Source organism: Tenrec ecaudatus, chromosome 4 (genome assembly GCF_050624435.1).
Source record: "Tenrec ecaudatus isolate mTenEca1 chromosome 4, mTenEca1.hap1, whole genome shotgun sequence".
In the NCBI taxonomy this organism is placed as follows: Eukaryota; Metazoa; Chordata; class Mammalia; order Afrosoricida; family Tenrecidae; genus Tenrec; species Tenrec ecaudatus.
Genome location: NC_134533.1, coordinates 111968469 through 111995794, shown reverse-complemented (window position 1 = coordinate 111995794; position 27326 = coordinate 111968469). Strand labels below are relative to the sequence as shown.

The 27326-nt window shown below is 47.1% G+C and overlaps 1 protein-coding gene across 3 annotated transcripts in view; it reads left to right on the top strand.

Moving 5' to 3' along the window:
• The first annotated feature begins 1010 nt into the window (after positions 1 to 1010).
• USP28 (ubiquitin specific peptidase 28) overlaps positions 1011 to 27326 on the top strand; it is a 71619-nt gene continuing 45303 nt past the window's right edge. For all 3 annotated transcript variants that reach the window (XM_075546618.1, XM_075546617.1, XM_075546619.1), the window contains exon 1: positions 1011 to 1138. In XM_075546618.1, the coding sequence (XP_075402733.1) occupies positions 1082 to 1138 (57 nt within the window). In that variant the 5' untranslated portion in view covers positions 1011 to 1081. The remainder of the gene's footprint in view (positions 1139 to 27326) is intronic.

Below are 27326 nucleotides of genomic sequence, written 5' to 3'. Positions count from 1 at the left end.
CACTTTGAAATCACCCAGGGGTGCTAAGGAATGAAGGGCTGGGGACCATATGGTAAGATTCCCCCATGCCATTAAGCCAATTCCAACCCCTCGTGATCCTGCAGGACAGAGCAGATGGCTGCATACAGGAGGGAATTGACAGCCAGCCCCTGGTGGGAAAACCTGTGGCAGGGCCGCGTAGGGAAGTGGTTTAGGCAAGTCAGCGGCTAAAACCCTCGACTCATTCAGAGGGAGAAAGATGCGGCTGCGTGTCCTGCAGGGTGCTAGGAGGCCGCGTGGACGTAATAGCCGGGGATTCTTGCTGGCTAGAAGGTGGAGAGTTCTAGTCTGGCGCGCGCGTGTGCACACACACATACACACACACACACACACACGGTGGCCGTGAGTTGGACACACACACACACAGTGAGTTGGCTACACACACACACACACACACACACACACACACACGGTGGCCGTGATTTGGTGTGTTTTGGACCCTGGGCCAGCTTGCACCTGCTAGTGAGTGGTCCTGGGCTGCAATTTAATCTTTGAAATGAGTGGGTAGGTTTTGAGGTGAAGCAAGCGGGCCGGTCCTGGGACATCGGACCAGATCTGCCCCGCGGGTCCCCCGGGCTGCCGTTTTCAGGAGGCAGAACGCCGCACCTTTCTCCCCGCGGAGCCGCTGGCAGGTCCAGGCCTGCGTTCGCGTGGCCGGCGCTTACTCACTGCGCAGCCGGGCCCCGGGGTGCAGGCGCGTCGCAAACCTCTGCTGGTCGCCCGCGCCCCCGCTGCCCGCCCCTTTCAGGCCGCCCGACGTCCGTCCGCGGGAAGGCCCGGTCACGTGGCTGCCGCCGGGGGTCAGAGCCCGGCGTGCGCGCGCCCACGCCGAGCCGCTGGGCCCTCGGCCGCGCGCCGTGCGTGCGCGCGCCGGCCGGGGGCGGGCGGCGTGGGCGGGGCCTGTCGCGCGCGCGCCCGGGGCGGGGGCGGGGCCTGAGCGGGGTGGTGGGCGCGGGCGGGGCAGCCTCCTGCGCGGCGGCACTGGCGGCGGCGGCGGCGGCGGCGGCGCGAGGCCGGTGACCCGCGGACGGGCGCCTCGGCCATGACTGCGGAACTGCAGCAGGACGAAGCGGCCGGCGCGGCCGACAGCCACGGCTCGGTGGGCCCCGGGCGGCGAGCCGGAGACCCGGGGCGGGCTCCGGAGGGGAGGGAGTGCGGGGCGCGGGCGGCCGGGCGGCGTGGCCTGCGGGGCGGCCGCGGGTTGCGGTTGGTGGGTGGGCGGCCGCGTGGGGCTCCAGGGAGTGCGCCGGAGCGCGAGGATGGAAGGTCGGGAAGGAGGCTGAAGTGGGTGCCGGGCTCGCGTCGCCGAGACCGGGGACTTGACGCCGGGATCCGTGGACGTGCTGAAGTTCGAGGGGGGACGGGCGATTTTGCAAAAGCGAATAGAAAGGGCTGCGCGTGAGGTGGTGTGCATCGGGGCTTCCTGAAAGCGCGCTCCTCGGTCCCCACCGGGCGTGGAAAAGTTCCCAAAGAGCAGTGTTGCTTTTGTTTTCGAGTCAGTTGTGTGGCAGCGTTGTTTTCAAGGAGACGAAAACAGCCCGAAGTTCTCTCTGCGGAGCCGGGATTTATCAGCCCTGGGAAAGACCGGGGTTCTCCTTAGCCCCACCCCCTCCCTTCTTTTTGGAAGCCGGGAGCTGCCTCCGCTCGGATCGCCTTCATCCTTGTGGAGGTTTCAGCTGGAGGGGAGGGGAGCAGCCTGAGAAATAGGAGATTGAAATCAGGACGGAGATTTCTGGGGTAAGCTGATGAGAGTGGAACAAAAAATAAAAATGAACGCCGGTGACCCACTGTTTGGGAGAAAGTGAAAAGACTAATGTCCGGGTCCAGAAACTTGGGAAATGGGCCACTTGAGAGTGTCGTCTAACGTTACGCTGGACTGGTAGAACCGAACACTACTTCCTTACCCCTCTCAAACTGCGCTTTCCCAAGACCGACTTGGGGAAGCCGTGCCCACGCTTCCAACACAAGTTCGTTCAAAACATGGCGAATTTGGTAAAAACAGTTCACACACAGGATGTCCGCTTGCTCCCGATGAAACACCTGTTAGCCCCTTTATTGTCTTCGTGCGCTCAGAATCCCAGCCGCGGCGCCGGAATGCCATTTCCCTTTTACCCTCCTGTGGAAATAGATACGTCCAGGTCCCGGGCTCCAAACCGAAAGTGACTGAATAGCCCGGCATTGTGCGGGTTTCTAATGTCAGTGTTATGGTCCGCGGTTCGCAAATGCCTCTTGGGATTTGAGTCTGGGTTCTAAGTCGCTTGTTTGGTCGGTGAGTGAACACCAGGTGAGCAATCTTGTTCGGAGGCGAGCTCTGTTCTAGAGAAGAAACTATTTTAAAGGAGAGTGAGTCACGGTTATGCTGGCAGGGGCTCTTGTCACTGGAGACCATGTGCTTCGTAATCGGTGGCCTCTGCATTTACCTCTGCCACCGTTGAGTAGTGACCACGATGTCCACACTCTCTCGAGCGTTCCTAGGTGATGTGTGATGAGCACTTGTATGTCGGTCATCGCTATTTTGGGATGGCTTGCCGCTCCAGTGGCTGTGGCTGGCTGAAGAAGCCTGACTCCTGCCAACTTGCAGAGGGGTGACATTTACTGTTCTCCCCAGCAGTCTACCCCATACAGACACACGATCTGCCCGGAATGCTTGCTAGGATTTGCCCTGACTCTTTTTGCTCCTGAAAAATAGGTTGAAGGAATCGTTGGGAAAGCACCTTGCAGCTCAGAGCAAAGATGTTAAGAGGGTCGTCCTAAGAATGAATGTCAGGCCAGAATAAACTCTAAAGGGTCCCAGGGTGGTGCAGATGGCTAAGTGTTTAACTACTATTCGAAAGTTCGGTGGTTCAAAACCACCCAGAAGTGCCTTGGAAGCAAGGCCTGGTGAAGGCCTTTCGCCTTTGGAATGGTCACTGCTCCGAAAACCCTCTGTAACATTCCTGCTCTGAACACAGGGACTCGCTCTGAGTCAGAATGGATCTGATGGAAACTAATAGCCACAGGAGGAACTCTTGTTTATTTTGAATTCGATGAGGCATCCTACAAGAGCCCTAGTAGTGTGTAGTGGTTATGCATTGGGCTACTAACTGCAGGGTCGGCAGTTCAAAACCACCAGTTGTTCCTTGGTAGAAAGATGCGGCTCCTATCTCATCCAGTCAGTGTTGACTTATGACGACCCTATAGGACAGGGTAGAGCTGCCTTAGTGAATTTCCGAGCCTGTAATTACCTGAGAATAGAGAACCTCGTCTTTCTCTCGAGGAACAGATGGTGGTTTAGAACTGCTGTGGTTGATCCATCTCAAAGCGTAAGCACAACACTGCCGTGCTCACCTTAAACGATGCTTCCTTGTTTTCGTTGGGAATAGATAGCTATCCTTCCCTGACACTCCGAAGCTATGTAAAACCTAGAATGCTTCATTTTCCTTATTGGTCAGTGTACCTAGGACAGAAACCCTTGATAGCTTCCCAAGATTTTTAGCGAGAGAAACCTATCACCCTTGTAACAGTCTGCAGTATGTACTTGAACCCATAAAGCTAGAACTCTGCATTGTCGTTAAATTCCCTAGAATTTCGTCTAGAGATTACTTCCTGGCATGTTACTGTGTTCTCCTCACTTCGTGACTTAGATAATCAGTGCTGTTAATCTCCATTGTCGGATCGACTGCTTGAAGTCCTTTCGGTTCATATAAACTTGTCCCTTGGCAGCTGTACATCGTACCATCGTTGTGCTAGCTGAAGCCCATTAACAATCTTTTTGGGGCCATTTCAGGGAAAATGGAATGCACCCTTTAGTTTGTCTTGATTTATGGACATTTCATTCCGTTACCTTGTCTCATTAATTGGGATTGGGGGCCCCTCAGTTAATCAATGCTTCGTTGGCATCCATAACTCCTTATGCCACCTCAGCCAGTCAAGGCACGAGTACAGTATTTATAAAACATACTGACAAATGGCACCTCACCAGGCAAGATCATTTCATGTGTTCTGTTCATTTATGAGTATTTCCAGCAAAGAAATTAAAGCCAGTCTCAAAATAAAGCAGCTCACTCTCCTGGGGGGTGGGGGGAGTGACACCACCAGTTGCCATGGAATCAACTCCTGTGAACGAACGGTGACCCTCCTGAGTCAGAGCAGAACCGCCCCTCTCTTCAGAGCTCCAGTGAAGAACTCTTCCAAAATAGACCAGGCCTTCTGAGGTGCCTCTGAGTGGACTTGAACCGCCAGTCTTTTAATGAGCAGCTCAGTTTGTTAACTGTTGGCACTGCCTAGGGATCCTGATGATGGTAATACAAACTGAATAAGTAGATAAATTGATTCCAGTTGATAGTAGGGCAGGGTAGAACTGCCCCTTGTAAGTTACCAAGAGTGTTGCTCTACCAGAGTAGAAAACCCTGGCTTTTCCCCCATGGAACAGCTGGTGGTTTTGAACTGCTGACCTTGTGCTTAGCAGCCCAACACATAACCACTGTGCTACCAGGGCTCCCGTGACTTTTTTGTTTTTATGACAGTGAGAGCTAATGCTATTGAGCATGTACTGTGCTTAGAATTAAATGTGTGTGATTTCAGCACCCATGAAAGGACTTATAGCTTAGCTAAAGCTAAGCTCAAGGTGTAATTTTGACACCAGGATCCCAAACTGTTCCTCATCCCATTTCTTAATTTAGGGACCCATGGTTCTTGACCAGAGCCTTTTCATTATTAATGCCTTCTTCAGAAACTTCTTTCTGATGTTTTAAACCTCTCTACCCTCTCGCTCTTGAGATAGTTAATTTCCCTTTCTGTTTGATTGAGCTTGCTGGTAGGTAAAGAGAGCTGCCTGTCTCTGCCCTTCCTGCCTTCGTTGCTTAGAGATAAACCTGGGGGAGTGTTTACCATCCCGGAGAGGTTTTGCCTTTGAGAAGACATTTGCCAGTGTCTGCAGACCTTCTCAGTTATGGTTCCTGGTGGGGAGGGGGGTTCTCCTAGCATGGAGTAGGTGGAGGCCAGGAATGCTGCCAAGTATCCTACGATTCCCAAGGCCGTGCTCCACAGCCAATGAATTGTCCAGCCCCACATGTTGGTGGAACCAGGATTGAGAAATCCTGTAGGTAATGTCTCTCTCCCCTGATCTAAATGATCTCACTCCCCTAACTCCAGACACCGCTGCTGTCTTCACTTCTTTCCTACCCAGGGTCCAACGGCGAGCACCTCACCCAGGAGCTTGTTAGAAATGCAGAAGTGGGGTGTGCTTGACCCCATTTGTATGGTGCTCCCAACTCTGGGATCAGTGACCTCATGGCAGTAGCTTGCAGCCACCACACCAGGTGTATTTATAAGAAGGCAGTCATCAACCACCCTGAGTCAGGGCCCTTCAGCGTGCCCTGGACTGGGGGTTAGGTGCATCCCTTCTTGGGTGCCCTCTCCAGAACTGATGACGCACAGCCTGCCCTAGGACGGGATTCCTGCCAGCAGCGATTCTTTAATACCTTAAAATTTGAGCAGCTGGGAGAGGGACGGCAGAGAAGGGGGAGGGGGGGAAGGGAGACTCAGGATAGGGCAAGATATGACAAAATAACGATGTATAAATTACCAAGGGCACATGAGGAAGGGGGGAACAGGGAGGGAGGGGTAAAAAAAAGAGGACCTGATGCAAAGGGCTTAAGTGGAGAGCAAATGTTTTGAGAATGATTGGGGCAGGGAATGTGCGGATGTGCTTTATACAATTGATGTATGTATATGTATGGATTGTGATGGGAGTTGTATGAGCCCCTAATAAAATGTAAAAAAAGAAAAAAAAATTTGAGCAGCACTGTCCTCTTCAGAAGGAACTCTGGTGGCACAGAAATTATTGGGCTGCAAACCCTGAGGTCTGCAGTTGGAAACCAGCGGTCACTCCATCAGAGAAAGACGAGGCTTTCGACTCTTGTAAAGAGTTACAGTCTTGAAAACTCCCAGAGGCAGTTCTACCCTGTCCTTATAGGGTCGCCGTGAGTCCGAATCGACCTGATGGCAGTGAGTTTGGAATTTGGGATCCTCTTCAGAATTCCTATTTTCTATCCAGATACGCACAAATACCCCCAATCCTCAAAATCATGACTTTTGGTCTGCTACTTGATGGTTTTTGAAGCGCCTTACTGAAGTATTCTCTTTGAACCCTATACCAATCCTACGAAGTAAAATTGGTGGGACCAAAACAAAACCACTGCCACGGAGGCAATTCCAGCTGCAGCCGCCTGTAGCACAGAGAGCGGCTGCCCCTTTGGTTTCCGCGGCTGTACATCGTGATGGAGCAGCGGCTTCATTCTCTCCACCTGCCGCCGGTGGGTTCCAACTGCTGAGCACAAACCCAGACCCACTTACCAGCAAGTCCTTTCTGACTCCTAGCCGGCCCTGTGTGGCATTTCTGAGGCTGTACACCTTGGCAGGGCCACTTCGTTCTTATCTCTTCCTCAGACTCACCAGTGGAGTCGAACTGTTGACATCAAAATTAGCAGCCCAATGGGAAATTAGCTCTGCCACCACTCACTCACTGCCATCAAGTCTATTCCAACCTATAGCGACCCTATAGGACAAGGTAGAACTGCCCCCGTGGGTCTCTCTGAGACCGTAACTCTGCACCAGTAGAAAACCTCATCTTTCAGCCCCAGCACTGCTGGTGGTTTTTGAATCGCTAACTGCAGTGAGTAGCCCAACACATAACCCACTGATGATTGACATAAGACTAATTCTGAAAACCACGAAGGTAACTCTCATACCCGCTGTCCCACTTCTCAGTCATTTCTGATACCAACCATCCACATGAGGTTTTCTCTCTCTGCCCTAACCACCAAGTCACATGCACATCGAATCAGTTCTTACTCATAGTGACCCTTATAGACTTGATGAGGTTGTAAATCGATACAGAATCAGAGAGCCTCATCTTTCTCCCTAGAAGCGATTGGTGGGTTTGAACTGCCCTCCAATTAGCAATTGAGCCTGCCCACAGTACTTGCCCAAACCTCTGCCCATTAACCAACTTAAAAGGATTCTGTTCTGATCAACTGCTCTGCTGGCCCTCACCCTCCTGGTAGGTCCACTAACTCTTCAGAGCGACTTCTAGAGCTTACCAAGCCAAACTAAACTCACTGCCACCGAGTCAGTGCTGCCTCCCCTCCGTTGCTGCTGGTGGTTTTGAACTGCTGACCATGTGGATCGGAGCCTAACGCATAACCACGACGTCACCAGGGATCCTGCAGCTTACCAGGCAGGGTTATACTCAGTGTACCTGTTTAAATGCAACTGCGTAATAATATGTCAGAGCGCATCTGAGAGTTAATGGAGGAATTCATTAGCTTTTAATTCCATCCTTCCAAGAACCTTTCAAAGCTCTGTCATATACCACTAGGATTATTTTCAGAAACTAGGCACAAAAGGGCAAATTGAGTTCTTGGGCCCCCAGGACCCGGAAGTAGCCTTTGCAGGGGAACAGCTAGAAAGTGATAAAGCCAAAAGAGCTATCTTTTCCTTTGATCGTTGCACCAGCTCCAGCGAAGCTTACAGCATGCCTTGTTTTCTAGATGTAGAAAGTGATGTTCAGTGAATTGTGAGATTTTCCCGGAGGTGAATGTGGTAGAATCAGGGCTACCTGGTGCTATTTCCAGTATCTAGGCTTTCTCCATAAAAAGGGAAGTTTAATGAGAGATCTGCTCAGGTAGGAGTTGTACCCATGATAACAGGATGGCTGGTGAGCCAACAAAACAAAACAAAACTCACTGCCCTCCAGTGGATGCTGACTCATAGTGACCCTATAGGCCAGGGTAGAAAATTGCCTCTCTGGCCTTCTGAGACTGCAAATCTTTATGGGAATAGAAAGCCTCAACGTCTCACACATAACTGCTAGTGGTTTTGAACTGCTGACCTTGCAGTTAGCAGACTGATGGGTAACCCACTACGCCACCAAGACTCAGTTTAAACTTCCTGAGCAAGTTAGGACTTGCCTTTTTTCCCCCCCTCTTTTTTTAAGATGCACATTTTCCTGTTGATTTTTTTTTAGGCAAACTTCACCTAAAAGAAAATCTGTTTTACAGCATATAGTTCTGTGACCATTAGTACCTCCGAAGTGTTTTTTATTGCCCTGAATACAAACCCCAACTCCATTCAGCAGTCACACCTGTTCGCTTTCCTTCCCAATACCAGCCCATATGGATTTGCCTATTCTGGACATTTCATCTAAGTGGAATCAGACCGTTGTGCCCAGCTTCTTTCACTTGGCATAATGTTTTCAAGGTTCTCTCCAAGTTGTAGCATGTCTCCATACACCCTTTCTTTGCACGGTCCATTTTATGTCCCTTCCTGTCTTCAACAGTGGACCATAAAAATAGGGATGGGAGGCAACTTAGTGGCCAAAGCAATCCCTCAAGGTCAAGAGGGGTGTAAAATACTATTTATGTATATAACATTTACTTTGTATTAGCTGTTATAAATAATCCAGAGGTGATTTTTTAAAGGGAGCCATAGATTATTACGGCCATTTTTATAAGGGATTTGAACATTGATGAGTTTTTGAATCTCGGGTTCCTGCAACCAATCTCCCTCGAATCCTGAGAGATGAGTCCCAGTGACAGCTTGTTTATCCGTCATCCCTGGATGGGCATTGGGGTGTCACCTTTTGGCTACTATGATCAGTGCTTCTGTGAATGTTCAGGACAAGCATGTTGAGTGCCCGTGTCCAGCTGTTTTGTGTGGATGCCTAAGAATGGAATTGCAGAGCCATAGGGTGTTTTGAGGAAACACTAAATTTGTCTACAGTGGCAGCACCATTTTACATTCCCACCGGCAGTATGGGTGCCTGTCTGGAGGGGGGGAGGGTGCGGGGTGGTGAGCGGAGTGGTTTTATTTCACCACATCTTGATAAACCTTTATTTTCCATGTTTGTCTTTTTTGTAGCCATCCGACCAGTACCAGTTGAGCCAACCCCAAGTCAGAGACCACACAGTGTGTGTGTGTGTGTGTGTATGTGTGTGTGTGTGTGTGTGTGTGTGTGTGTAGAGCTGTGCTCCTGGGGGTTCCGCGGTTGAAATATATCACCAGCCCTTTTCTAACCTTTATCCAACTTGAATGTTCAACTTGTGATTAACAACTGAGTGTGTTTACCATCTGTATCACCCAGGGGACCCTATAGTCATCTGCCTATGAGTCTATGCTAACTATTAGTAGCTTTGTAGGGTGGAGTAGTACTGCATTATAGGTTTCCAAGACTGTAATCATTATGGAAATGAGCTGCCACGTTTTCTCCCTAGGAGCAGAAGGGTGGGTTCATACCTCTGATATCTTGGTTAGCAGCCAGGTACTTCACCGCTGCACTAACTGGGCTTCTGTAGTCACCCTAGTGCAGGGCTGCTTAAACTTTTGCCACTCAAAATCCCTTTTTGCCTGGGCCAAACTCCACCAGAAACATCTCAGATTCATTATGAGTTTGATTTTGAGTTAATTGGCCTTGCGTGTTCAGAACTTTTTACTGCTGTCAGATTTTTCATTGCTCCCACATTCGGTTATACAAGTGTACCCCGCAAGGTTTCATAAGCTTTGTCCTAGTGGATGGGGACTGAACCTCGTGCTTTGGTTGCCATTCCCCTAAAGATGGGTGATGTTGGGCATCTCATTATGGCTTGATGGCCATGTGTTTGGAGACAATGTCGTTGGAGAAATGCCATTTTATCTCCTTTACTTTAAAAATTAGGATGTGGCTATTGAAAGAATTTTTAAAAATATAATCAGATACTAGATCTTTATCTGATTTGGAAATATTTATCCTTCCATGATTTGGAAATACTTTCTTCAATTCTATATGATGTCTTTTTGGAATGTTATTTTAGAAATGGCCCAGTTTAACTTCTTTCTTTCTTTTTGCTGCTTTCTCCAAAGGCATGTATCTCTGAAGCCGTTATGAAATCCGGGGTCATGGAGATTTGCCCCTGTTTCTTCTAAGAGTTCCATCGTTTTTAGCTCTCATCTTTTGGTTATTGATCCATCTTGCATTAACATTTGAATATGATGTCACATAGCAGTGTAACTTCATTCCTTTGCATGTGGGTGTCCATTTGTCCTAGAACCTTTTGTGGAATGGGCTGTTACTTCAAATAGTCTTGGCATCCTCGTCAAAAATTAGTTGACCATGGATGTATGTGTGCCCTGTGCCAGAACCACACTGTTTTAATGACTGTAGTTATGTAACAAGTTTTGAAATTGGGAAGTACGAGAGGGTACCCTGAAAAAAACCAGAATTGCCTGGGCAAGTAGAGCTTTTGTAGTACGCACCCCCCAGGCAAGCATCCAACAACTTGCCCTGAGTTATTGGTACCCAGTGGCATCGCCTGTGAAGGTTCTCTCTGGTCACAGTGAATTCTTTCATAAAAGCAGTTTTGCGTAAACCTTGTTTTTAGTGATGGCTGATTTAAGGGAACAGCATATGGCTGTGAAATTTTGTTTTCTGCTTTGAAAAATGCCGCAGAAACTGTTGTCATGTTGAACACAACTTACCAGGGCATTGCTATGGGAGAAGCTCAAGTGTACGGGTGTTTTTCTGGTTTCAAAAAATGTGAAATGTTGATTGATGACAAACCTTGTTCTGGATGGCCTAACTTCCCAAACAGATGAAAATGTTGACTCATAGTTTATTTGTTTCACTAGGTCATACTGTTAATCATGCTTTCTATTTAGAGGTTCTGAAAAGATTACCTAAAAGTGTGCAACAAAAAGGCCTGATTTGTGCCAGACAGCACTGGTTTTGCTACCATGACAATGCACCTGCTCATGCAGCCATCTCAGTGCAAAAAACAGCATGCCTCTCTTGTCCTGTGCACCTTACTCACCTGACCTTGCTCCATGGGACTTCTTTTTGTTTCTGTGAATGAAGATGGACATGACAGGGCATTGATTTGATGACAGAAAAGGTGAATTAAACAAAAAAAAAAATGAGGGAGGTGCTGTGAGCCATCCAAACAGATGAGTTTGAAAAATGTTTCTAAAAATGGCATCACAGATTTGGCAAATATATTAAATGTAATGGAAAGTACCTTGAAGGTGATAAAATTGTTTTGTAAAAAAATTAAATACGTAGCTTTGGGAGAAAAAAAATCTGTTTTTTGGGGGTACCCCCCTCATGTGTCCTCTAGTGTTGTCCTTTGTATTCAAGATTGTTTTAGTTATTTGGGGCCCTTTGCAATTCCATATGAATTTGAAGTTCAGCTTTTCCATTTCTACAAAAAAAACCTATTACAATTTTTATAGGGATTACATTGAACCTGTAGATTGCTTTGGGTGGAATTATTGACACCTTAACAATACGAAGTCTTCCCTGGGCTGCCATTCATTATTTAGGTCGTTGTGGTTTCACTGCAAGTCAGTGGTTCTCAACCAGTGACTCTTGTTGTTGTTGGTTATGTCTTTCATCAACTCAGACACAGTTGCTTCCCTTCTGCTTTGTTGAAGCAAGAGGTCAGACAGCACTCACCATTGAGACGCCTGTCAAAGTGGATGGCCACAAAACCTCCAGCCCTACCTTCATCCCCCGGGCATTCCCAACGAAGATGACTGCTTCTTCCGTTTTCACCCACTGGAGTATTTCAGGACAGCAGGCTTAACCTTTGTTCTCTTGTGCTTCTTTTTGGGGGGAGGAGGGTAAGACTTGTTCCTTTTCTTGGCATGAGCATGAAGTCCCAGCGCCAGATGAAGAGCAAACTCCTTTTGAATGCTGTGGTTGGACAGGGCAGGTACTTCCATCTTGCAGTCAGTTGCCATTGAAGGTCAGTCTCTGCTGAGCCTTATTCTGGATCTTGACCTCTGCAATTCCTATTGTATCCAAGGGTTCAACCCCAGTGTTAGAGTTCTTATGAAATTGACAGCTCGGCAGTGGCTCCACTGTACGTGGTGGACTTTCTGATACCTAGATATTTTTTAAACCTCGAAAAGACGCTGGATTATGTGAAACGCTTTTTGAGATCATCGTGATCGTTTTCCTCTGTTCAATACGGTAGCATGATGTGTTGGTTTTCTCACTGGTTTCTTTGGTCATTGGCAATTGTACCCTCATCGGCCGCCATTTTCAAACATTTGACCAAATTTAAACTCTTCATTTTTCTGAGAGGTTTAGAACATGAGCCATTTCTCTTACCAGCATCCTCTCTCTCCTCACACCCGAGTTATTTCATAGCTATATGGTAGCATAGTGGGTTAAGTGTTGCGCTGCTAACCAAAAGGTCAGCTGCTTGAAACCACCCGCTGCTGTGCGGGAGAAAGGTGAGACCTATTGCTCCTGTCAAGAGTTACAGTCTGGGAAACCCAGAGGGGCAGTTCTGCCCTGCCCTAGTGGGTCGCCAGGAGTCCCAAGCTGACGCGGTGGCAGGCGTTTGGGTTTGGCATAGCTTGTGCCATGCTTTCATCCAGAGTCCAGTCCCATTTTGAATGAGAAGTTCCCATCTGCTCCATCAGTCCTCTTACATCTTTCTCTTCGGGTCTCTTCCTTGCTCGGGAACTTGTATGGCCTTTCCATGGCCCATCAGATCGAGTCTAATGTGTTCCCACACTTAGAGCCCTTTAGGACCCAATTTGATAGCACCTCCTTGATCTCATGATTTATGGAAAACGTAAACTAGAGACTGAGGGCTACCCAGTAATCATGTAAAATTTTACTCTGATTAGATTTCTGACACTACAAGCGCAACTATGTAACTTATCTCTTCCTGATATTTTCCTAGTTTCTCAATTAACCTTGGCAACATGTTTTTAAAAATTGTGTTTCCCTTACATTTCAGAGGCCCATTGCATACGTCCTATTGTAAAAGCTTTGCAGCTTCAATTTTCTTACATTTGGTTGGGGCATTTATGCAAAGAAATGAAAACATGTTTTCTTACTGTGTCCTGAAATAAGAAAAACGCAAGGTGCAAAATTGCATTTTGTTTCACATGAAAAATATATGAGCTGCATAGAGCATTTCTGGGAAGCTAATACGCTTTTTAAACTGTTTATTGGTAGTGATTATTTCTGCAACAGGGACTCGAGGAAGGAGGAAGAGGACATTTCTCTTCATTTTATTTCCATTTGAACTATTGTGATTTCCTACTCTGCATGTGGAACAGAGGTGAAAAGACTAAGTAAATATGAATTTAGTTCCGTGTTTTCCCTGGCCTATAAACTTCACTGCAAACCCCTCTACACCACATAATAGTGAAACTTTAAACCATCTTCAGGTGCTTTAAATCTCTAAGGCAGTTGACGAGGTGAAAGAATGTCATCGTGTGCATCCTTCAAATAAAGGATCAAATCACCCATCTCCGGAGAGGTAGCTGGATCCACCGAAGCTCGCCGTTTTGCCACTTTCAGAGACTCACAGCCTTCTGCTGCGATAGGTTCTGCTTCCTGCGTCAGTCGGACCACCGTGGAGTTGTCGCTGGGGGGAAAACTGGCAACGTGGCTGGTTTGGGAGGCCCCTTCGTGGTTAGGTTAGTGACCAGCTCAGATGGTACATTCAAACCCTGGTGTCCAGACGAGGTTTCTGGCGTGTGGCTGCCTTTATTCTTTGACTCCTAGTTACTCTTTTGTTTTCCTTGCACGCTTCTTGAGTTTTATTTTAGAGTGGGGACACCTGGTCTTTAACCTTGGGGGACTTTTGGAAGCACAGCCAGTAGTTCTATGGGGTAAATGAAAGGACCATTTGTCAATTACTTATTTAGTGTTCCAGTTAGAGATGTCTTTATAAGAATAGACAAATGAGATCAGGAAGTGCAGACATCTGAATGAGGAAATGAACATCTTTGCTTGGAGGAGTGGAGTCATCTAGAAAGCTCTCTAGCACCAGGCTAAATTGGGTGTTTTAAAGAAAAACTCCTCTTTAATTAGCAGTCTCACACTTTGCCTTATTTGATCAAAGAGTTTCAGTTCCGTTGCCAATTCTTATTTGTTAGGAAAGCTTTATTTATGTTTTGACTGTCTGGACAGCCGGTTGGTATATTGCGAGGTGAGTTCTTGTCTTTGCTTCTCAGTCCTGAGAAGTGCTTGGATTGCCCCCAAACCAGCGTGGCGGAGGTTGGACAGCGTGGGCTCCTTTCTAGAGGTTTCTCTTCTCACTGCCCCTGGCAAGGGAAGAGGGCGCCTTTTGTTTTATGAAAACACTGGGAACAGTGAAGGAAACACAGCCTGTTGGCGCCTGCCAGGTGCTTCGCTGACTGGAGCTGTCCTGTCTCGTCTTGAACATGCGCTTTGTGTCACGCTCCAGTTTAGGCTGCAGGTAATAGGTATTTACATCCCGTGCCTGCGAAGCCTGAGGTCCTCATACAGTTTGATACTAATAAGTAGAGTTGGTTTGTTACTGTAAAGTTTAGCATGTGGCGCGTGTTAGGGTTTGAGGGCAGGTGCTGTTGAGAACATACATATATAAGTGTATGTGGTGTTGGTTCAAAACATTCGTGGAATAGTTTATTAGATTTTAATAACATTTTTCCCCTTGAACTTTTTGAAACCCCATTGTCATAGCCATTGTGTGTATATATTCATATAGACATACATTGTATGTCTGTATATCAGTCTCAATATATATAGGTTGTTGTATTAAACGTCTTGTCATAAAAACCCAAACAGAACTACTGCCCCGTGTGTGGTGTCGATTCTGTGCGTAGTGAGCCTGGAGGATGGAATAGAGTTGCTTCAAGGAATTCAGAGACTGGAGATTTTTAGGGAAACAAACTGCATCCTTAGTTTCTCTTGGAGTGATTGGTGGGCTTGAACTTCCAACCTTTTGGTTGACATCCAGTTGCTGAGCCCACTGCCCTACCAGGGCATCTCATCTCATCATAGCTGTTGTATATACGAGGGGGTCCCCCCAAAAAAAGTCAGAATTGTACTGGGTAGAATGGAACTTTCTTAGTTTGCATTCCCCCAACCCCCCACCAGGCTGAGCATAGAGCAACTCACTCTGAGTTTGTGCCCCAAATAGTGTCACCTGGAAGGGTTCTCTCTGGTCACAGTGAATTTTCATTAAAAAATCATAAAAGTAGTTTCGTTCAAATCTCGCTTTTTTTGTGATGGTCAATTTAAGAGAACAGCATGCGGCTGTGAAATTTTGTTCCCTGTTCAGGGGGGAAAATGCCGCAGAAACTGTTGTGATGTTGAACACAGCTTACAAGGACAGTGTTATGGGAAAAACTCAAGTGTATGAGTAGTTTTCTCATTTCAAGAAAAAGTGAAATGTCGATTGATGACAAACCTCGGTCTGGACATCCATCAATTTTCTGAACAGAGGAAAATGTCGACTTGTGTGCATTTGGAGTTCATGCCACCAAGCCAGACTGTTAATCAACTTTTCCATTTAGAGGTTCTGAAAAAATGGTGTAACGGTGTCCAACAAAAAAGGCCCGATTTGTGGCACACGGGGAACTGGTTTTGCCGCCATGACAGTGCACCTGCTCACCCAGCCATCTCTGCGCCGTTTTTGGCAAAAAACAACATGCTTCTCTTGCCCCACGCACCTTAATCACCTGACCTTGCTCTGCGTGACTTCTTTTTGTTTCTGCGAATGCAGAGGGACATGAAAGGACAGTGATTTGAGGATGCAGAAGAGGTGAAGAAAAAAACGGAGGTGCTGTCAGCCACTCCACACAGAAGAGTTTGAAAAGTGTTTATGTATTTAAGTCTCATGGAGGGTACTTTGAAGGTGATATGGTGGGTTTGTAAAAAAGTTTTAAATACATAGCTTTGAAAAAAGTTCTTTCTCACATGTAGTCACACCCTACCTGCCATCAAGTTGACTCTAGCTCCTACAACCCTATGGGATACAGTCGGACTACTCCAAGGGCTTCCAAGACTGTCTGTCTTTAAAGTAGCAGGCTGTCTCACCTTCTCCTGCAGGACGACTGGTGGATACAAACCACCGAGCTCCTGGCCAGCAGTGTAGATGCTTGACCCACTGCACCACCATGGCTCCTTATATTTGTGTGTCAGTAGCTGCAGGGCATGCGATACTTAAGATGGCCCTTGTAGTCATAGTCTTTGAACGCCCACCAAGCACACTTTCCTGGTGGATTGGGTAAGAAAAGGTAGGGCAAGAATCTGGTAGCCGTATGATTCATTTGTGAGTGATAATTAACAGGGTCAGTTGTGATGACCGTCCTGGGTATAAAATGAGCCATCTCACAAGTTAGTTGGTAGAGGGGATCTCACTGCCATCAAGGGGAAAAAAGCTTTGGACATCCCCTACAGAAGGGTCACAAGGAAGGGATGAGCCAGCCAGGGTGCGGTATAGCACTGACAAAACACACATTCCTCTAGTTCAGTGGTTCTCAACCTTCCTAATGCCGCGAACCTTTAATACACTTCCTCATGTTGTGATGACCCCCACCAACCATAAAATTATTTTCGTTGCTACTTCATAACTATAATTTTGCTACTGTTATGAATTGGGTAACCCCTGTGAAAGAGTTACTCAACTCCCAAAGGGGTCGCGACCCACAGGTTGAAAACTTCTGCTCTGGTTCTTTAATGCTCTTCTCCACTCCCGCTTCCCCCCCCCCCCACTATCATGACCCCAGTTCTATCTTACAAATCTGGTTAGACCAGAGCATGTACACTGGTACAGATAAGTGTTCTTGACGCACGGAATCCAGGGTATATAAACCCCTCAGGACCAATAATGAGAGTAGCGATACCATGAGGATAGGGGAAAGGGGGGGGGGAGAAGGAGAAAGGGGGAACCAATTGCAATGATTGATGTACCACCCCCTACCCCACTCCTGGGATGAACAACAAATGTGGGTGAACAGAGACAGCAGATGGTGTGAAATATGAAAATACAATTAATTTACAAATTATCAAGGGGGGGCGCGGAAACAAAAAGCAAAAGGGGAAAAAATTCTACAAGTGGGAGTGTGTCATTTGGATCCTGAGATCTGCATGGAGCCTCCTCCTACCTGGGCTAGAGAGCTGAGACAGCTGAGGAGTGGCAGCAGCAGCATCAAGAACCAGAACACACACAGCCTGAGCTCGAGCCGTGGGCCTCTCTGACCACAGGCCGAGAGAAGCTGGGTGCCTTCTAGCAGGAGGGCTTCTTGCAGGGAAGGGTGTCACTGGGCAGTCAATTGGGAAGCTAGGTTTGCTTGGCCCAGGGATTTAAAGCAAACATCCTGGGCCTGAGACATATAGGCAATGGAGTGCCCTGCGGGCATTTGTCAGCTACTGAAAGCTCTTTAATGGTGATGGAGCAGGGCAGAGGCCACGAGGCATTTGGCTGAGAAATCAAGGACCAGTGAGATGCATGCCTGCACCCACAGCTGGGTAAAGGCCGTGGGGACTGGGAGAGCTGGGTGTGTCCTGAGCATTTCTGATCCTGAACTGTCAGCTGCTGTGGTGAGGGTCCCACTCTCAGCGACCCTGTGCACAGAATGCAACACTGCCCAGCCCTTCACCATCTTCACAGGTGCTCCCGTTCATTTCCCCAGTAAATCCCATAATTGTGAGTGTTGCCTCTGACTTCTCTGTGGCCTTTCTAGTGGATTATCAAACCTCGCTGAAAAAAGAGAGTACTTGGGGAGAGACGATGACATAGTTTAATCCTAGTGAAATTTGCTGTTAGTGGTTACATCTTGGTCAGCTAACCACAGGGTCAGCAGTTCGAAACCACCAGCAGCATTCCTCAGGAGAAAGACAAAGCTTTCAACTCCCATCAAAGTTAAAGGCTATGTAGAAAAGGAATGTTTGGAGACTGATTGTGGTAGCAATGCTCATTCTACTTGATGTGATTGAAATATGGGATAATATTACCATATCTATGTATTAAATCCCAACTAATAAAACACTGTAATTTCTGAAATTAAAAAAAGTTACTCTGTCCTATAAGGTCTCAATTGAGTTTGAGTCGGTTTGATTTACCCTTTTTGGGAGGAGGGAGCAAACCATTTAGTTGAGAAGTTTCTGGGAGCCAAAGGGAGGAGACAATAATAGCCAACAACTGAAGTCCATCCTGGGTTCTCTTGGACTCTACAGCTCCCACAGGTTGATTTAGCCTTTCCAAACTTTTCTCATGGTAAAATATGTGCATTATAAAGTATCTTGCCTTTTTAGGTATTGTGTCAGTTACCTAGTGCTGCCGTAGTAGAAATATCCCAAGTGGATGATTTTAACAAACATGCATTCTCTCAGTTTCAGCTAGACACTGTAATTCAGGGAGCCGCCTCTAGGGGAAGGTTTTTCTCTCTGTCAGCTCAGAATAAGAGCCCTTGTCTCCTTTTCACATCGTGGGCCTGGTATTTCTTGCAGCTCTCGATGTGTTTTGGACATAGGAGGCTTCCATACAGACCCTGGGGATAAAGGATTCCTCCACTCTTGGCTCTTCTTTCTTACTGGTAGTAAGCTTCCCCAGAACTCTCCTTGATTGTTTAATCTCTTCGATCTCAAAAGATTGACTCAAGATAAAGCCTAAGCTTGTGGATTGTATCCTTCCTCATTAACGTAACTGCCTCTAATGCTCCAGTTCCTTCCCAGTTGTATCGGCCCTGTGTACCACAGAGTGCAACCCTGCCTCATCCTGCTCCATCGCACAACTCTTTGTATATTTTAGCCCATGTTTGCAACCACTGTGTCAATCCATCTCCTTGACGGTCGTCTTCTTTTTCTCACTGCTCCTCTATCGAGCATGACTTCCTTCTCCAGGAACCGGTCTCACCTGACAACATGCCCCAAGTCTGGTACGAAGTCTCGCCATCCTTGCTGCCAACAGAGCCCTGGTTGTACTTCTTCCAAAACAGATGTGTTACTCCTTCGCTACTCCATGGTACTTTCGCTGCTCTTTGCCAGCACCATGATTCAAAGGCATCGGTTCTTCTCTGGTCTTTCTTATGCCGTGTTCAACTGTCAGTGGCCAACTCCTCTGAAGCGGGCAGCCGATTCTTCGTAATCAGTCTGGGAGCTCTGCTGAAATCTGTCCACTTTGGGTGGCCCTTCTAGTATTTGGAAATACCAGTGACAGAGCTGGTATATCACAGCAATAGTCTGGCCACCACAGTAGGACAAACGGACAGACAAGTGGTGGCGCTGTCCTGTTAGAAATCAGGATCTACAACAAAGGCTCTTTACGTGGACTGCTGGGATCCCTGGTGGGGGAGTGAGTTACCTTCTGGGCTGTTCCCCTCAAGGTCAGTCCTTTGAAACCACCAGCTGCTCTGTGGGAGAAAGATGGGGCGACCCACTCCTGTAGAGATGGACAGTCGCAGAAGCCCACAGGGCAATTTGACCCTGTGCTATTACGGTCTCCCTGGCTTGGACTTGTTTTGATGGCAGTGAATTGTTGAGCTGAATATGATTAAAAGTGGAGAGGAATTAGATAATACTGAGAAGTTGACACATGTTTTGGGAGGCACAGACGGCCCATCACAGCTGTTTTTAAGTGTTGTCTAACCGCCACCACCACTTACTTGTTTCCACACTTTGTCATCACGACACCGGCCAGCTAGCTTCTCCAGTGGAAATGGCTCAGAAGGTTATTGAAGTGAACAAAGTCCGAGTCCACAGGTCAGATAGTAGTCCAGAATCTTCTCCTGACTTCATAGCGTCAGGGACTGGTGAGCCCAAGATGAGCAGGAAGACAGCGGCTTCTGGCTGTGAAATGAATGAATCCAGGGTCAGCAGGTCAGATGGCAGGCAGGGGAAGACTTCTGGGATGGACATGCTGTTGGCTCAAGTCCAAAGCACCGGAGGTTGACGTGTTAGATGCAGGATATAGGCCCAGAAAGAAGCAAGCGTACACTTACACTGGAACCAGGCCACACCCTGGAGGAGATCTCATCATGGGCAATTACTCGATCTTAACTGCAAACTGACAGAGCCCTGGTGGCGTAGTGGTTACACGTGTAGCTGCTAACCGCTAGGTCAGCACTTGGAAATCACCAGCCACTGTGAGGGAGAAAGATGGGGGCCTTCCACTCCCATAAATACTTAGTCTTAGGAATCCACAGGGCAGTTCTCCCCTGTCCTATAGGGTCGCTATGAATCATCTCCATGGCAGCGCATGAGAGTTAACTGTCAAGTCAGCCAACTGACACAGAGCCTTAGCTACTACAACTAGCCCACCACTCCACACGAACACACCGCTAGACTTCCTAAGGAGACCCTGCCTCTCCCCCTCTGCCTCCCCCCAAGCCCTTGAGAGCCATTAGGACATTGTTGTCTCTGCATTTGCCCAGTTTCGATATGTCACGTGAGATCTTGCAGTTGTTCTCGTGCTCTCGGCATAGCATTTTCATGGTTCACCCATGCAGCATGTAGAACAGCTTCATTTCTTTTCATGACTGAATACCATTCTGCTGCATAGCTGTCTGGCATGTTGTGTATTTAGCTGTTTTTGAACATTGGGACTGTTTTGACTTTTGAGCTCATGTGGCTACTGGTGTGACAAGTTGGCTTTTTTAACCCTGAATTTCGTAATGGGTTGAGTGAAAATCTTGAGCGTAAGAGCCATTGTGAGGACTGGATGTGTCTCGCGCTGTCGTACATGGAGAGTCATTATGCGTCAGAACTGACTTGACCGTAACGACAGCCTTAAAAGGTTTACATGCTTTGTGAGTCTGGGTCCTTTAGAGAAACGAATCCACAGAAACTCATGTTTCAGAGAGAGCTCCAGATAAAGGGTAAGTGCACATCAAGAAAACATCCAAGCCCACAAGTCCAACATTAGCCCATGTGTCCAACACCAATCCACAAAGTCCTCCTCCATCTCACAAAACACACTATGATGCCAGCTTCAGGAGGAAAGCCCAACCAGAATGTGTAAGCATCTCAGTACTGGCAGGGATCTCCACATAGGTGGTCCAACACCCAGGGCTGCATCCGGGTAGGTCCATGCGGCTTCTCCTTGGGGATGTCTTACAGGAAGTGAGCCTTGCCAACTGAAGCAGGGAACCAGCTAAGGCAGCTGCACCCTGGTCCAACCACCAGAAAGCAAGAGACCCGGGAACTAGAAAGATGAGGCCCACTGAGCCATTTAGCTCTCCGCTCTTCAATTAACCCCACATGTGTTTATCGGCCAGGTTGGCACAATAAACTTTAACTCACATGTGAAAAGTAAGATGCCTAAATAATGTAGTTATTCTATAAGTGTTAGTTGAAATTATTATTATTATCAGCACTGTCCTGTGGACAAGGATCCCTGGTGGTGTAGTGGTTATGAGTTGGGCTGCTAACACCAAGATCAGCAGTTTGAAACCACCAGCCTCTCTGAGGGAGAAAAAATGAGGCTTTGTAATTCCGTAAAGAGTTACAGCCGGGAACACCCACAGGGGCTGTCTGCCCTGCCCTATCAGCTGGCTCTGTGTCAGAATTGACTAGATGGCAGTGAGTTGGAGGCTTTTTTTCCTTCTTTGTCCTGTGGGCAGTTCAGAGCAGACAGCCATATGCTTTATGTTTTTTGCATTTATGGAAGAAAGACTTTCATAGTTAAAACAATGGGAGAACCAGTTGTCATGGAATCTAGAGAATCTCTGAAACTATTTCCTGAAGATCATCTGTAAACATAAACATTTAAACAGAAATGTCATCTGAAGTCTTCGTAAAACCCCAACCTAGCTTAACTAGTACAGAATGTGTCGCTTGAACATTGAACTCATTGAAGATCTCTCTCTATTTGGATCACATTGATAACAGTGACTGGAAAGATTATATAGGAAACGGCAGGTCAGGGAGGGAGGAGCAGCTGAGTCAGGGGACAAGGGTGGGAAGTGGGCTCAGCTGACTGTATGGTTGTTGGACTGGTTGAATTCCTGTGTGTTCTGTGTGCACTCTCCACAAGGATTTGAGAAGAGGACCGAAGAGAGCAAGTCCTAGCCATTCAGATGCATTTGTTCACTTGAGTTGGGAAGTCAGAAAGGGGAGAACACTGGACCAGAGTCCTTGGGCACAAAATTATGGAGGACATATAGGAAGGAGACTTCAAAAAGTTTGTGGGAAAATGGAATTTAAAGGTACTGGGATTTTTTTCACCCACATTTTGCAGTTTCTTGTATGTAGCCTTTGACTGAAGCTTAGCATTCCAGTCAAACCAAATTGGTGAGATGATAAGAACAAAACTCTTCAAAGTAACCAGAACTCCAAGCGATTGGAAGCAACGTGCTCATTCCAAGCGGCCATTCAGTACTCATGCAGGGCGAGGTTTGCTTTTAAAAACAAACGGCTCTTGGAATTCAGGCTGGATCTCCCCAGTGTGAGAGGCAGCAGAATGGCTAGTTCTATCCTAAGGTCACTGGACTTTGGTTGAAGTCTTTTGCTTTGAGGGTGCCCAGTAGCAACTTGAGACTTATTTTTAAAAATCAAACGACTCAAAGAAGCCCAGTTACAATTGTGTTTAAAAAAAAAAACACCCCAACTTTGAATTATTTCAAAATGATAGAATACTTGGTTGATCCATAATTTAATAAACCATTTGCCAAATGGAGAAGGGAAAGTTTTCCTAAGCGGTTTAGAAACTGTGCAAGAGGACCCGCAAAGCGTGGAGATTTAGCCCCCTTACGTGGTTTTCCCCTTCTGGACTCCAGCTTTCCTGGGGACCCACACTACTTAGCCACTGAGTTAGCATTAAAAAGGTCTTTCCTGGCGCTTGGGCCCTGCACCCACCTGTCTGCCGGGAGCTCTTGACATTTAAATGAATGGCGCCCACACAGTCTTTTCCATTGAATCGCGCCCTAATGGTTTTGTTATTGACTAGTCTCGCCCCTGGGGAGGTTCACAGCCCCGCCAGGCTGGGCTTTGGTCAGGCTTTTTTATGGTTATGTTTTGGTTACCCCGCCCCCCACGTAAGAAAAGCCTCTGAAAGTCAAAGTACGGTTGGCTGCTCTGATTTCTTCCACACAGGCAACACAGGAGAATGCAGTGCACGGTAAGCTTCACGGGAGAACACGAGGCGGTGCACAGAAGTTAGGGTTCAGAATGGCAAGGGGAGGGATTGGGGTTTGAATGAAATACGTTGGACATTGTTCTTGGATCTGTAAAAAAAAAAAATAGACTTCACATAGCTGTCATCTCTACGCAATAGCTTTTCAAAAAGGAAAACAGAGCTTTGCCCCCGCTCCCCGTATTTTTCTAGGTGTGCTAATGATCCGCTGCTAAACAGAGACGCGAAGGGGAGGTGATAGAGGACAACTCACTGTTATGGAGTCGGTGGGAGGAAGACGGGGCTTTATACTCCCACGAACTGAAACTCAAAAGGGAAGTTCTACCCTGGCTTACCGGGTCGCTGGGAGTCCCTGGGTTTGGTTTTGTGGCCTGGAATAGATGCCCGCTCATAGCGACCCTATAAAACGGTAGAACTGCCCTGTGGGTTCCCAAGACTAACCCTTTACGGGACAAGAAAGTCATTTTTCTCCCTTGGAGCGGCTGGTGTTTTCAAATCGCTGACCTTGCAGATCGCAGCCCAATTCGCAACCATTTGCCACCAGGGCTTCTAATTAGAGAAGGGGTGTGTGTGTGATGAGTCTATCTGACTTTAATCCCAGGCCAACGGTAAATGTAAATTTTTTAGTATTTAATTGCCACTCTGCGCCGATTTGCACTTGTTAATTGACGATGTTCCTTGTCTTTGCCGCTGTGCTGGAGTCATCACTTGCCCACTGCTCACTGCCATCCCGTCCATCCCTGTAGGACAGAAGAGAACTGCCTCTCTGGGTTTCTGAGGCTCGTAACTATGACAGTACAAAGCCTATTTCTCCCGCAGAGTGGCTAGTGGTTTTCAAACTGCTGTCCTTGCGGCGCACAGCCCAATGCTTAACCACTGAGCCACCAGGGCTCCACCACCATGAGCTACATGAACTTTGGGTACCATACAGCTGCACGGGTTTGCCACTGAAACCGTTTTTTTAGAAGATTACCATGTGATTCAGCATTGAAACAACAAGCTGTCTGAAGAACAAACAGCAGGGCAGAAATTTGATTTTACTTAAAGGGAAATATTTGTTGTTAGAGGAATGTTACAGTTTCCCCCTTTTTTTGAAAGTTACTATCAAGGGTTTCATGGAACCTAAGAAAGCAAGCCACCACGGCTTTAACTTGTGTTATGTTTTGGTACTGACACGCAAAGGAATTATTTATCACTTGCCAGCAGTCTTCCTGTGCTCAGGGGCAACTGCCATATTCTGCAGCAAAACCAAGACATTTCTGAGTGAGAAGAAGCAGGTATGATTGTTCTTGTTAAGACATTATGTCTTAATTTTAGTGGCATCGTTTTTTCTCAGTGGTGTATAAATAGTGGTGATCTTTAAAACCGATGGCACCTTTACTCACTGCCATCGAGTCATTTCTGACCTAGAGTGACCCTAGGACTGAGCCCCAGTATTTCCGAGGCGGGAGCCTTGAGCTGCTAGCTGCATGGTTGGAGGTTCAAACTCACCAGCTACTCCTTGGGAGAAAAATGAGGCTCTCTGCTCTTGTAAAGATTTACATATATAGGGTCCCTGGGATTGCAATAGACTAGATGGCAGTGGGCTTTACACCTTTATGGGAGCAGAGGCTCCCTCCCAGAGGCTCAGACTATCTTGTTAGCCGCCGATGGGTAGCAAACTCTGCCACGGGACTTCTTGATGTCCTCCTAAAAAGCCCACTGATATGCTGTGAGTGGCGGTGCTGGAAGGGTGGGTTGGAAAGGTGGGAACCAGTGACAAGGATCTACATGTGACCTCCTCCCTGGGTGGGGGCGGACAACAGAAAAGTGGGTGAAGGGAGATGTCGGACAAGGCAAGATATGACAAAATAATAATTTATAAATTATCAGGGGTTTATGAGAGGAGGGGGAAAATGAGGACCTGATGCCAGGGGCTTGGTTGGAGAGCAATGTTTTGAGAATGATGAGGGCAATGAATTTACAAATGTGCTTTACACAATGGATGGATGTATGGATTGTGATAAGAGTCGTATGAGCCCCTAATAAAACTATTTTTTTAAAAAGTCCACTGATGCATTGAGTGGATTCTACTTCATTGCAACCAAACAGAGGACTTGCAGGGCTGAAAAGCTTTATGGGAGCAGACAGCTGCTATTTCTAGTGGATCAGCTAGTGGGTCCTCAACCCCCACCCTTGCAATTTACATCTCTGCTTTCTGTTGAAAGTAGAGCTTAAAGTAGTCCACTACCCCAAAAAAGCCAAACCCACTGCCATAGAGGGGACACCTACTCTTAGTGACCCTGTCGGACAAATTAGAACCGCCCCGTGAGTTCCCAAGACTGCCATGTTTACAGGAATCCCTGTCTTTCTCCTGGGGAGCAGCTGGTGGTTTCGAACTACCGACCGTGTGGATCGTAGCCCAGTGTGTAACTACTGCGCCACCGGTATTAATATTTATACTACTAACTAGAAATCAATGGATCTTATATAAAGTTAGAGGATAAAAAGGAAACATGTTGCCATGTAAATGTATGGGTCAAAATACGAGAATAACATATTTGTTTTGTTGTGCATTAAATTATTTTTGTTTTAACTTAACAGAGAGCATAAACATTGGGGCTAAAATGTGTAGACTGGAGTTAGATAGCGTGAGTTCAAGTCCCAGCTCCACCCCTGAGTAACTAACCGTATAACTTTGGTGTTTTTGGTGTGTAAATGCTGGCTTTTCTTTTTTTTAATGGGATTGTTTTCTATGGACCAGAGAAGTTGGTCATGACACAGACACTGGCTTCCCTGGTGGCGCAGTGGTTAAGTGCTTGGCTAACTGATAGGTTGCTTTGGCTTGAGCCCACCAGCAGGTGAAAAAGATGTGTCAGCCTGCACCCGTAAAGAGTTACAGCTCTAGAAGGGTCACTGAGTAAGAATCAACTCAAGGTCAAGGGTTTCCTGCAGCAACAGTTAAGCACTTGGCTGTCGACCCAAAGAAAGATAAATGGTTCAAACCCAACCCAGGAGATAGGCTTCCACAGAAATGCCCCCCATGGGCTCCCCAAAGCTGTGTCTTTGAAAGCGGACAGCCCCAGCTTTCTCCCAGGGAAGCAGCTGGTGGGCCCAGGCAGCTGACCCGGCAGCAGTGTCGCCAGGCAGAGGAATTTGAGGTGAAGATTCATCTGTTCCATGAATACTTTCTTGGCGTCCGCTACTCATTCCCCCGCCCACTTCTGTCCCATCCCCTTCCTCCAGACGAGATCCAGGGACTCCCACACTTTAAAAGGTGCATGTGTGGTGAAGTATACAGAGGAAAACATTTGCCACGTCAACCATTTTGACAATGCTTTTTGTGTGGTCAAATCAAATTGAATTAAAATCCGTTCGGGAAGAAAAAGTCCAGTGCTTATTTTTCTAAGAATCCATGGCTGTGTTTTCAGCTTTGGCTAAGGCTACGTGCAGACATCCTTGTGTTTGATCATCACCCTCCCAGGGGTCACTCAGGCAGGGTTGCCCGTGGCTGACTGCCTTCCTCCAGACTGCTGGTGTCCGCAAGGTGGGGTTTGATTCTAGTCTATGACTTGTAGCGGTGCCTGGAGCAGGAAGGCTGTTGATACATTTCAGAGGACTGGAGAGATGTTTCTATTGGTGCCAGTTCCTTCCGAGTTATTTCTAGTTGCGATGCTTCAGCTGTTGAAGAAGTGGGATACGTTTCTGTTACAGCTGGCAAGAGACGGAGATTGTCTCTGAGACATACTAACTTAAGAGTCCACCGGTATTTTACTGAGGCGGTAAAGCGTCAGGCTTAATTTTAGAATAACTTTGGAATGGTCCACAAGTTAGATTTCTTCTCCCTGAATTCACCTTGAACTATTTTGGTCACTGTTCATGTGAACGTTCCTAGATCCGTAAATTGGGCTGGCCGGGATGTTTGAATTAAGCCGGACTTGTAAATAGGTTTTTGTATTTATTTTTGTCTTTGTGCAAAACGGGGGTGGGGGTGGGGGAAATGGACCCATAAAGACCTTCAAGGTTGAGGAGGGTCATAAGCTGATCTTGTGCTAGCTGGAAATTAATAACCCCCCTCTGGTTAGGACTCAGAAGAAAATATTCCATAACCATTCCTTCTGGAACTGCATGTTTTATTTCATAGTTCAGAAAATTCTAACTTCAGCTCTACTTTTCTCAGTTACACAACTCAGCCTCGCGGTTTAAAATATGAGTGATGGAATCATTTGTTAATGCCATGCTTGGAGAGCTGTCAGTGAGAAATGGCACACAAATGGCCCAGGCAGTGATGCTTAAAATAGCCCATCTTCACATCCATGCGGATTCCCTGGACTCTCTGTCTGACCTACTTGCACACTGCTTAGAGAAAGAAGCACCTGGGCATTTAAATGTCCCATTAACCCACTGCCAGAGTCTCCTCCAGCACCC